Source organism: Gopherus evgoodei, chromosome 5 (assembly GCF_007399415.2).
Source record: "Gopherus evgoodei ecotype Sinaloan lineage chromosome 5, rGopEvg1_v1.p, whole genome shotgun sequence".
Lineage (NCBI taxonomy): Eukaryota > Metazoa > Chordata > Testudines > Testudinidae > Gopherus > Gopherus evgoodei.
In genome coordinates, this window is record NC_044326.1 from 87792146 (window position 1) to 87805169 (window position 13024).

The window sequence follows — 13024 nt, forward strand, 5'->3', positions numbered from 1 at the left end:
TTGATAGTGTCCCTTTAAAAGTAACCTGAAGAAGCATCTGAGTGCCCTGCCTATGTTAATCTTTTCCACCATTGGAAGGGATTCTATAAGCATGTCGCCATTTACAACACTAAGGTTTTGAGATGCAAGCTACAGAGATCTAATGTGATGGTGTTCATTGCCTGTGTGAAGCAGGGGATTTCAGGGTTTCTTAATAATCAAATAGTTGTAACACACTGGAAAAGTATGTATGGGGTATCATCAGCATTTGAACCCAAGACCTTCATACCCACAGCACGGACTGCTGCTGCCTGACCTAATGGAATATCTCCATTATTACTTCTACCAGCTAGGCTGTTGGCCAGGAGAGTGGGACGTGGCATACACTTTGTTAGTGTGTTGCATAAAGCTCTTATTAAATAATATGATAGTTTTCAGGCTATTATTTTAATATAAATATTTTGAAACTCATTTGATATGCAGGCTGTTAGAAATATTTTCTGTTTAGCATACAACATGCTTTTCTATAGATTAATATGTTCTTATAAAAGATATTCAGAAGTATGTCTGTAGAGTGATTTTTAAAAAAAGCTTGCAAATGTAATATCTGACTTTTGAAGTGGCTCACACAAATCTTGTTCACTGAAGCTTTCTCTTTCTATGGTGCAGAAATCCCTTTTCCGTCAACTGGAGATGGCCATACATTTCAAATCTCTACTGATAACTTCTATTTTAACCCACTCCTTTTTGCTCTTTATTATTTCAGGTGAGAAGTTCCATGAACTAACCATTTTAAGAGATTTAATTAAATCAAGATACGATGCAGTGGATAGGGCAGCCATATCTCCATGTGCCTGCCCTTCTTTGTTAGAGAGGCACCATCAATTTGCCAGACTGTTTGTGTATAATATATATAGCCTCTTTAAAAAAATACATAAACTAAAGCTGATCCCGCAGAAACACTGAATGATTTTAACTCCAACTGGTATTATTAGGCATTGAGGACACTCACCACCTCAAAGGAGGTACTCCAAACCTAGCATGATTGGATCCATAGAACGCTGCTTTCCATTGTTTGCAGTTTCCTTCTCCAACAATGCTAACTGTGACTGATAAAGTGGCCACATCGATCATCCTTTATCCATTCCTTCTCATTTAATTTTTTTCTCATGTTTCTAAGCATTCATTAACAGCAAATCTATTCTGTAATATAGTTTCTTGCTATGCTGGCTTATAAAGTGATATTAACACCAAAAGGGTATTGATACTACATCGCTGAGTGTGAGCTAACACTTTAAAATTCAAAGTAGTTAATGTCTAGAGATGGCCTTGAACTAGAAGAGTGGGTCAGAAACATAAACACTGGCAAGTTTAAGTCGGGCCCATTATCAGTTAAGATGCTTAGCTGGTTTTGTTGCCCTTAACAGCCTCAAGTCCTAATGGGCAGAATCTGAACTCTTGTTGCATATCTTGTAAAACCAGAGGCACTACTTGTGTAAGCTTAGCGACTGTGATTAGAAGATGCCCTGCAAGATTAGGGCATTATGAGTTACTGATGTAATGGCTGCAACATTGGATATGTAATATAAAACTTATTTAAGCCATAGTGGCTAACGTTGTGGTACGTGAACTCAAGACCCCTTCCTTTTAAAAGACACACTGTCAAGTATTTAGGCCTAAAACTTAACCTTCTAAATTTATTGTAATCTGCTGTGGCATGTTCTCATATTAAATATATATTTTAAAATAACCAATGATTAACTTTTGTACATTCTACTATTTTTGTGGGATGTACTTAAACAAAAGCTCACCTGCTTTTTTTCTCTTGTGCTCGCTCTGCAGTAGCATTCGCCATACACGATACACATTACTAAAGCATCATTGATGCACAAACAAGGATGTGCACAACTCAGCTATTTTAGTATCTGTGTTTCTAAAAATTAGAGGGGAACGCAGTTGATGTTTAACTAATATGTGGGGAAAAAACAGTAAGGAAGAAATTTTTTTATCTTCAGTCTTCCTAGAGTTTTACAAGAGAGAATGAAAATACAAATAAAGATGAAACACTTGACAACTTCTCTTAACATACAATAAATACAAATTTTAGTGGCATTTTTAAAATGTTTTTAATTAAAAGTAGAAAAGGACAATGTGAACCTAAAATAATGAACCTGCATCTTCTCCCTCCACCCCCTTCTTAGTGGTCCACATTTTTAGAACATGGTATCTTCTGTGGAAAAATAAATGCATATGTTTTATGTTGCATATTTTCCATAATAGATGTGGTGTTTCAAAGCACTTTACACACAAATAAATCAGGACTCACTTTTGTGAATTGTAAGTGTTATAATCTCCCTGGTACAGATGGGGAAACAGAGTCACTAAGGTTAACTGATTTATTCAGGTTCACGGGGCAGCGATGATCACAGTGGCGTGGATGATAACAGAACACATAAGTCTTGCATCCTGGTGCTGTGCTCTAACCACTAGACAGTTGAGCTTGTGATGAATGCTCATTTCTGTTCAGCTTTGATGGTTGTTTAATGCTAGTGTCTTGCAGTGAATATTGCATTTCCATTTTTGTGTTTAGTTTGCAGACTGTAGGCTGTATGCCACCTCCTGTATCTTCTGCGGTGATTTTAACCAAAGCTGTTGGGGGAAATGAGGTGAGATTTTGTATTTTATTCACAATTTGATTTTATTTGTTGTTTGATTTATATAAAGAGCTTTTGTGTTACCAAAATCATGCGCTAAAACATGTAGCCTGGTGAAATAGAGCTTTTCATATGATTACAGTTCATGAAGACTCAAGGTTAAAGTACGGATACAAAAAAAGGCAATTTTAAATTTATCATGTAAACTGGGGTTCTTAAACTGAGGAGTGGAATCCCTCAGGGGTTCACAAAGTTATTACATGGGTGGTCGTGAACTGTCAGCCTCTTCCCCAAACTCCACTTTGCATCCAGCATTTATAATGGTGTTAAATATATATAAAAAAGTGTTTTTAATTTATAAGGGGGGGGTCACACTCAGAGGGTTGCTATTTGAAAGGGGTCGCCAATACAAAAATTTGAGAACCACTGGTGTAACATCCTGACAAACTTCTGTGACTACTGAGACCACTGTTGCTATAAAGTGATATAATCACATCCATCTCTATTATGCTGTATTTCTCCTTCCCCCAGCAGTTTGTGTATATTGTTTGAATCTTCGATAGTGAGCTCCCTGGGGCAGGGACACAGTCTCTGTGGTGGTTGTTTGTACAGTGCTTAGTATTATGGGGTGCTAAGCCCTCTTTTGTATTGCCTCAGGATCCTAATAATTACACACACACAAAGCTACCTTAAAAGACCATTGGAGGGTTGTAAAGTGAAGTGCTCAGAAAGTTGGGAAATGCCATAAAAGGGTACAGACAACTTGAATTCAGTCCCTTTGTGTGTATGCGGTATGATGCAGTCTTTAATTACATGTTCACGTACTATTTTTTTTGCCTAGGATCCCTACCTTATTCACTGCACATGATGGACAAAGCTCACTGAATGGGTCGCTGTTCATTACTTTTTTCTGTCCTCATTTACTGCACATTATTCAAATCCTGCCCTGAAGTCAGAATTATTAATTTCCTCTTTGGCTTTTCTGTAGTACTTATTGCTATAGTATGAGTACTGCAAAAATATTGATTATTTTCATTGCACACCAGTGAAATGGGGGAGGGGGTATTATTGCCATTTCACAGATGAGGGAATTGAGGCCCAGATGTTTACAGAAACCTAAGTCTCATTTTCCAAAGGGATTTAGGCATTTAAGAGTCTAAATACTATAGACAGTTTGTGGGGTTTAGACTCAAATGCCTAAGTCCTTTCTGAAGATGAGACATAGGCTCCTAAATCAGTTAGGCATTGTGCTACTGAGTGAAGCAATGCCTAAATAGCTTTAAAAATCAGGACGAGAGATTAAGATCAAAAGTATCAATTGAGAAGCTCTAGAATTAATTTTTAGGTGTCCAGGACCTGGATTTTCTTAGCAAACTCATTAAAGTTAGCATTTTCTAACTTTAATGGTGTTTTTAATATAGGGTTTTTTAAAATGTCATTTCCTAGGTTTTTTGTTTTTGTTTTAAAGCAAGCTGGTAAAACCAGAAATTCAATCATGAATCATCATATTGACACTCCCATGGGTCATCAGCAGGGTTGGAACTTTTAAATCCTCTGCCACTTGCGCTCACGGAGCAACTGATAGCAGTAGTAGGCTGTCATCCTTTGTGTGGACCAGGCTGGGGAGTGGGGGAGGTGAGACACATGCTTTGCCAGTGGGTTGCGCGCACGTTTTCTGATGTCAGGATTGGTGAAGCTTGGGTGTCTGGGTTCCACACTAGGTTCTGGAGGGGAGTGTGATTTAGTGGTCACATATTTCTGCCTCTTCCCCTGAGCCGGACCCTTTCTGCCTTGTCCCCTCCCGACTGACCCCGTCTCAGTCATCTCTGCCTGCCCCCTTTACCCCTTAGGTTCTTGTCTCTTAGACTAGGACTGGCTAGGCAATCTCCCCCTCACATATGTCCGGCTCTTGTCCCTTCTGCATTCAAGTCAGGGTGCATCCTCTTCCAAACTCCCTGGGCACCAGAAGTGGGAACATTGAAAGCACAGAAGAGACAGTCTCCTTGTTGTCAGTTCTGGTTCCTTGTGCTACAGCAGCCACTGGCTGCTGGAAATAGCAGTTGCAGGGAAATGTTTCTAAAGCTTCTCCAGCTCTGGGCTGAAGCGTGCTGAATACATGTGGAATTTATAGAGAATTTAGTTGACAAATTCTGACAAATCTCTAGTGAGAATGTGCAATATTTATTTGTGGCTTACAGCATGGCCACATTCAGGCTCTTTTCCCGCATGGGAACAGCAAAAGGCACATGACTGACACCAGGGCAGTGCTCCTGCCAAATTTCAATACCTTGCTCCAAAGCAAGGAGGTTCTAGAGCTTCTCAACTGAATGGTTCTGAGAATTTTTTAGTGTAGGAAAAACAATGTATTTTCCTCTGTCTCTGAAATCACCTCTGATTTGTGAAGTTGTATTTAATACTTGAAATGAAATTCATCATGGTGGTAGTGATTGTTGACTAGTATCCCTTCTAGTCGACTGTTGTCTCATCAAGCACTGATTCTCCTTCTTACATGATTCTTCTTAAAGAATTAAAGATTTGGAGGACTTCAGTAGATTTTATAAGAATGGAGGAGGTGGTGGATAGTTGCAGTATGTTAGTAAGAAACATGAAATGGTGAGTCGAGATGCCTAGTTTGAAATAGCAGGCATTATTGAGTCTGTCTGGATTCAAGTTCTCAAGGCTGCCCAAGGAAGAGTTATAGTACTTGGGAGGGAGATATTCGGGGTGGGGGAGGTAGACAGTTTCCCAAATGACTCATAAATTTGGTTGATGGCAGCAAAACCAGATCTAAGCTGGTAGTTAAGCTTAGAGGTTCGCATGCAGGTCCCCACATCTGTACCCTAACATTCAGAGTGGGGGTAAAACCTAAGCTTAACTACCAGCTTAGATCTGGTTTTGTTGCCACCACCCAAATTATTTGAATCATTTGGGAAACTTTGTCTCCCTCCCCACCAGAATATCTCCCTCCCAAGTACTATAACTCTTTTTCCTGGGTAGCCTTGAGAGACTCCTCCACCAATTCCCTGGTGAACACCGATCCAAACCCTTGGATCTGAAAACAAGGAGGAATTAATCATTCCCCCTGCCCTTCATCTCACCAATCCCTTTTATGCACAAGACAAGTTGCAAAAGAAAATAAACATAGCTAATTCCTTCACTAATACTCACTATCCTGATAAGAGGCTGATTCCTTGATCCTTTCCACTCCAGCCAAAACTGAAACTAAAACTGAGACAAAGCGAACTTCCCTCCTTTCTTTTGAAACATCCTGTCCCCCCATTGGTTCCTCTGGTCAAGTGTTGGCTAGGTTAGGTAAACTTCTTAACTCTTTACAGGTAAAAGAGGCATTAATCCGTAACTATCTGTTTATGACACAAGTACTGACAAGAAAAAGGACTGTGAGCCTTTAAAGGAACCATTAGACAGTGTGGCCTAGTGGACAGAGCACTTGACTGGGACACAGGAGATCTGGGTTCTATTCCCATCTCTGCCACAGGCCTGCTGGGTATCTTTGGGCAATTCACGTTCATTGCTTCAGTTTCCCCGTCTTTAAAAACGGGGATAATAATTTTCTTTTGTGCTTTGAGCTCTTCTGATGGAAGAGCACTATATAAGAAATGCATTAGATAAATGCTATATTTTTATTATTATTAGGTCTAGATAAGAGCAAGCAAGCATTTGTTAAAATGTTTGGGGTGATTGCTAACACCATTAGGCTAGAAGCCACTGGGATAACGGGAGATTTTGCATCATAATAATTGGAAAACTTGGTCATGAAATTCTGAAGATAAAGGGAGGATTTTAAAAATTTTTTTATATGGATCTATTTTTAAATCAGCATGTGTACTAGAGGGGACATACTTTTGTTGAATAGGGAGGGCATAGTAAGTGAATTTATTCTTAAGGGTAGTTTGAGTAAGTAATTAAGCTTTGTTCACTGATTCTAAATTTCAGCTGTACTGTGATTTTTGGTACAAAACCAGGTAAATTTAAAAATCCAGCATCAGTAAAATGAGGAGTTTAATTAGCAGCATAAACTGGCATTTATAAAGCTATAAGACCTAACAATATTTATGTATGTATTTCTGTTTTGGTCTGAAGAAACTCTGCACCAAAGAATGACCACCAAAGTGCTAGGTGCCCTTGATGCACATTTAAGAACACAATGACTCAGAAGTTACAGAACATAAAACAATCAAAAGCAGTAACACTTCTCCCTCTTCCCTCACTGCACACATCATTTGGTCACTAAACACGTGACCTTTACAGCACGAAACCTCTAGTGCACTCCACTGCCTCTGCCATCCACAATGCCTGCTCAAACAGACTGGTTTTGCAAAGAGCTTGGAAAACCAACAAATTGGGGCTATTTCAGAGTTTGAGAGAGCAGTTCAGAGGAAACTAGCTTTTATGGGGAGCCTGCTGCCAGTACTCCCCGGCCTTTTATAGTGAAGGAAGAATCAAGCTTGAGGACATCTTCTGGTTGCAGCTGTGGCATTATGATATGGGGGAGGCATTCTCTCCAGTAGATGGCCTCAAACTCTTTAGGGTTTTGTAGGTCAAAACCAACATCTTAGACTCCACTCCGATATGTGGATGAATAGCAGCTTGTTTAAGGTATTTGAGAGGAAAGTAGAGCTCATAAAAATTCTAGAGAGCCATAAACTTTGAGGCTTTTTAAGAGCAAAACAAAGGAAATGCAAAGAGCAAAAGAGAAGAATGGAGTTCAAGTGTCTGGGATGCTAAGACCAATAATAAAAGATATATTTAAAATACTGTATTGGAGTTCAGAGGGTGGCAGAAGGGGGAATCCAGTGAGGCCATTAATAGGATGGCAGAGCAAAATGGTCCTTGAGGGGTTCAAGAAAAGAGAGCAGGTGTTCCTTCTCTGCAGATATTAGAGTAAGGGTAGTCACTGATGGCAGTTTTTTTCTCTTCCTGCTGTGAGAGAGAGTCAGCAATAGGTGCACAAGGAAGAATAGCCTCCTCTGTAGATCCCCCCAATTCATATCTATTGGGGCAGTTGGGAGGGTCGACAGTGTCAGCTTATCCTCATATGTACCTCTGCTCATCTCCCTTTGACAGAGGTCACACAATTGTTGATGAGTGGGCCATCCTCTCAACTCTCTCTGCTCTTGTTTCTTCCTTCCATTTAGCCTTCACACTAATTTCCCTTTCTTCTTCTATCATTTCCCTGTACATACTGATACCTTCATCAGCCCTACAAGCAAAATTGTAAAACAGCTGCTGCTTATCTCAGAAATCAATTTAGTTTATTTGGAAAACCAATTTCAGGTAAATGTGTTCTGTGTAAAAACACTCTGCGCCCATGAATGCAGGCAAAAAAGTAAATACAAAAGGGACTATTATGAAAATGACACATCAAGATCTCATTTTTAATTTGAGATGTTTTCCACACTATTTGTCTGGCTGTACTGTTAATTATTTTTAGGCTATCTCTTGGTACTGGGGAAATACTAGAGAAGGATGGCCATGGAGTGAAAACACAGAATTGAAAGACAGATCTGTTTTCAGATTCCAACTCTGCCAGCATGCCAGACTCTCGTCATGGCCTTGGGAATACCACTAGGGGCCAGATTATTAAAGGTATTTAGGTGCCTAAAAATGTAGAATAGGTGCCTGATGGGATTTTCAAAAGCGCATAGGGGCTTATCTCCCATTGATTTTTTTTTTTTTGTTTAAAGAGTAAGGCACTTTTGTAAATCATACAAGATGATTAGCTGCTCATAAATAGCTTTAAAACTCTGCCCTAAGTCTCTCTGTGTGTCTGTAAAATGGGGATGATAATTTTAGCAACATTACGGAGTGTTTTGAACTCATACAAGAGTTTTGAGATCTTTAGATGGAAGATTCTGTGGAAGTGCAAAATACTATTAAAGGGTGTTTGGCAGAGAGCAAGTATAGTCTTTTTTTTTTTTTTTTTTTTTTTTTTTTTTTTTTTTTTTTTTTTTTGAAAAAAGAGGCTGAAAATTAGATTTGTAAGTATCATTTTTTTTGGAAAAAACAATTTGAGATGACTTTTATGGGCAGCTTAATGACACATTTTGAAAAGTTTAATTTACTACACAAGAGTCAGGATAGTATTGTGCAGATAAATCACATCAGACAATTTGTGTTATGGAAGACTGACCCTTTACTACTTCACAAGAGGAAATTGTAGAAGTGATTTTGTTTTTAACAGTTAATTAAAAAACTAGTCTAAAGAACTCCTTAATTTTAGTCAAATTAACTTCTATTTTTGTATGTTCCTCCTAGCTCTGTATATACTGGACTTGGTGCTTCCAAAATAAGATGCTGCTATAAATTCAAGGCAGAGAACTTGTAAATACAAAAGAATGAAATACAATGAAAAAGATAATAAATGTATTCCAGGCCAAGATAATTGGGGAAAGTACTAAAATTTATTTTTAAATTTTGTTTAAGGATGTGTAAAAGATTAAAAACCAAATTGTAAAATGAAAGGTATACAAATAGTTATTCTCCCTTCGATTCCTTTCCTGAAGGGCTATGTACAAATAAATACATTAATGGTTTTAACTGGTATTTTAAAATGAATTGCATGGGAGCTGTCACACTGACAAATACTGGAAAATTCCAGTGCTTTTTATTAAAAACAAAAGGTGAACCCTAACAATATGGTAAAGTCCAGGAGAAAGATATTGATTTTTCTAAAAATATCAGAAAGCTTCTTTGAACTGTGTGTATATGTACATTAACCTTTTAAAAACAAAATACTATGAATGTAAAAGAGTGCAAACCTTAATGTTTTGTGTTTTTGACTTTGTGCCACTGTGTGGGATATTTAACACTGGATGGTAATGCACAAATATTATGAAAGATCACTTAAGATCTTTACTGGAAATATGCATATTACGATGTTTGGCTTCCTTCTCTAATATAAGCCTTTTGTGCCTTTTGGCTTCCTTCTCTAATATAAGCCTTTTGTAATCTTCTCAAGTGATCTTGCCTAAGATGTTATGAAACTGTAACTATAACCTGGAAGTTATAGCATGTATTAATGGATATTTTTCAGGTTTTGGCATGTGTGTAGGGGGTGAGGTCAGGATGAGGGCAGGACTGGTCCTGAAGGGCTGCATTTGTGAAAATCTTTAGTTAAGCTGCACTATACACATACATGTGCAGAGAAGTAACTGTGAGCACACACTATATGTATACACAAGGAACTGCTTTATCATTACAGAGAAGTGTATTCTGGTATTTTCTATACATCCTAATGTGTGTGGATTTTTTGGACCACTGTGTTTTGCTTTGAGCAAATAGCTTTTATTTTACGGTCAGACTGAGACTCAGTTATTTTTCTATTGAATTGTTTTTGTACCCACCAGTACATATGAGTCTAAGTTGTTACTTACAATCTGGACTTAATCCGGCGCAGTGTCTGTTAGGAACCTCTTAAATTCTTCACAGTCTTCTCAAGTCATGACTAACCTAAAACCTATTGATAGCTCCAATTTTTTCTCCCACACTGTTTGTTCATATTTAACATCAGTAGTTCTAGTACAGATCCAAAGGATGCCTCCTGTTAACCTTGTGAAAAGTTGAAAATTGACTATTTAGTTCTACTCTTTGTTTCTGGTCTCTTAGCCAGTTTCTGATTAATGACAGAACCTTAACTCTGACCCTGTTTCCTTAACAGCCCTTATTTACCAGCTACTGATGTAATATGCGGACTGGGGAATTGTGCATGCAAATAGCTATGAATTCCAGTTAACATATGCAGCTACCCATTTTGCATTTGTATATTTGTGTGTTTAGCTTGAACTCTGATTATTGAACTTTTATTGACCGATTTTGTGGGAGCAAAAAATGAGGACATAATTTAGAAGCCTAGTCCTGCAAAGGTATAATACTGAGTTCAGTTTAGCTTTGCCCTTAAGCCAGTGGGAGCAGAGTTGAGCCAACAAAGAGTACTTTTAATAATCCCCACCTTTATTGCCTTACGCCAAAATTTTGTGCACCCCAAACCCTATTGAATTCAGTGGGAACTGAAGATGACCATCACCTCTGAAAATCAGACCATTTTGATTTATTAACTGTAGGCATCAGTGCTGGGGAAAGCTTTTGCCTTAGAACTTTTATCTAAGCTTTCATCCTATTTACTCTTTGTCCATATGCCCTGGTTGTCTGCTGAAAGCAGCCCCTCTCCTCACCTTGTAAAGTCTGCAGGAGAGAGCTTGTCTCACAAAAGATAGGGCGAAGAAGTTGCTTTATCCCTTTCCGAGTTGCAGATCTAAGGTGTATTAGAGCAAGGATTTTCCCTGTACCCTTTGTAACATACGCAGGAGCCCTCCCTCTATTCTAGTGCATCTTGAGAAATATTTTGCAAAGTGCATTTGGGCTGAGGAAGGACATAGTTGAGCTCCCTTATTGTTCTTCTCTCTGGGAACTGTTTTTCAGCTCACTTATTTATTTCATTTCTCATGTGGTAGAGCACTGAGGCCGACGCTCCATTGCTAGGCACTATACAAATGTAGAACCAAGTCCTTGCCCAAAAGAACTTACAGTCTAAATATTAGATTGCAGACAGCAGGTTGATGCAGCAAATAGATGATTGGAGCAGAAAGAGACAATGAGATAATATTAGTCACTTAGGCCTGGGCTACACTAGTGCGGGGGCAGGGAGAGTCAAACTAAGATACGCAACTTCAGCTACGCGAATCATGTACCTGAAGTCAAAGTATCTTAGTTGGACTTACCTGGCTATCATCATGGTGGCGAGTCAACCCCCGCGGCTTCCCCATCAACTCCACTTACTCCTCCTGCTGAGGTGGAGCACAGGTGTCGATTCGGGGATTTATCGCGTCTCGTCTAGACGCAATAAAATCAATTCCCTCATACATCAAACACTAACCGCCGATATGGTGGGTAGTATAGATGTACCCTTAGAGTGAGATGACACTGTTGCCAGAGGCAGGGGGGCAAAGGATAGGTTAGTGTGTGTTAAAGACACCTTTATGCCCTCCATATTCTGTGCCACTTCAGGAGCTGGAGAGGTCCTTAACATAATTTAGAAAGCCCAGTGTTACACCCACTTCCCTGGCCTGCTCTTTGGGCTGAAATGCTGCCTGGAATCTTCACAGTGCTTTGTGCATTTGCTCTGTCCTGACATGATCCCTACACCAGGACTTGCGAGCAGGTCTTCAGAAGGCAGCCTCACAGTTGTCTGCAGTACCTGCACTAGTGCAATCCAGCCCCATCTGACCATGGGCTTTCAGGGGCCCTTTTATGCTGCTCTGGCCATTTTACCTGGTGTAAAGAGGTTAGAATGGGTAAGGATCTCATCTCCACACTTGACAAAACATGCCCTGATTGAATCAAAGGCATTTGCAAAACCTTTGCTTCGGCCCATGTGCAATTTATCTACATTTATGAGTACACAGCAGTTAGCCCCACATTTATATGTGGTGTGAGCTTCCTTAGCAGTATGGTTTGTTGGCATAGTAAGGAAGGGTCTGCAAAATCTATTGCCCGTGCACAGCAAGAGATTTTTAAAAGGTTCATTACTTGGTCAGAATCACTTTTCATTAGACGCTGAAAGACGTTTTCCATTGAGGGCTATTACTTTGCTAAATTTCAAGTTCATAACCCCAGCAGTTGAAAAGAGAGGTTGCAAAAATGTTGTTAAAGGGAAAGTGTTTTCTTCACTTTCCTTTACTCAAAAATGACAAACATTTTTGTACAAGCTTTCAATCACAATTGGAGATTTTCATTCTAAAGGTGAAAGTTTCATGAAGTCCAGATTTTGAAAGGTAATTAGGCAGTGCTGTACTCAGTGTTCCAATGCCCAACTGATTTAGGTGCCTAAATCAGTTAGGTATTGCAATGCTCAGTTGCAGCAATGCCTAATTATGTGTATTAAAAATCTGGGCCTAAGTGACTGAAAACAGGGGTTCACAATAGAAATGGCTCATGTCACAGTTATTGGGCTGCCTCCTTCTCCCTTTTTTGAGGTCTGAGTGCTCCCCCACAGCGGTCAGGCTTTAGCCTCTTCCCTCTCCTGCAGTGAGATTCTGTGGTTCGCCCACTCTCAGGTCAGGGCCTGGGCTACAGTCCTCTGGGTACCAAGTGTGACTAATTCAGCAGGTCCAACTGGGGTTGGAGCCTGCAATCATTTTACTTTGGAAGCCTGTGATAGCTTACATTAGCAATGATACAGACACAGCTTTTTCAAAACAGAGCCCTAGAGAATTAGATTTAAAATAAAGAGGCCTGTATTTCCTAAAATAATCTTAGCCTCTCTAACCATAGCTCAGGCAGGTCTGTCCTGTTCCTCATCTCTAAGTTGGAAAAACACCCTACAGGGTTTGCAAATTGGTTCCTCCAGCTGGAGGAGATGCACATGTGCTAGC

General features: G+C 39.4%; 1 protein-coding gene across 7 annotated transcripts in view; it reads left to right on the forward strand.

Moving 5' to 3' along the window:
* SLC10A7 (solute carrier family 10 member 7) overlaps positions 1–13024 on the forward strand; it is a 200968-nt gene that overhangs the window by 17542 nt on the left and 170402 nt on the right. For 6 of the 7 annotated variants that reach the window (XM_030563642.1, XM_030563643.1, XM_030563641.1 and 3 more), the window contains one exon: positions 2570–2645. In XM_030563642.1, the coding sequence (XP_030419502.1) occupies positions 2570–2645 (76 nt within the window). Of the gene's footprint in view, positions 1–2569; positions 2646–13024 lie in introns of those variants that run through there. The other variant, XM_030563649.1, reaches the window with a different exon arrangement.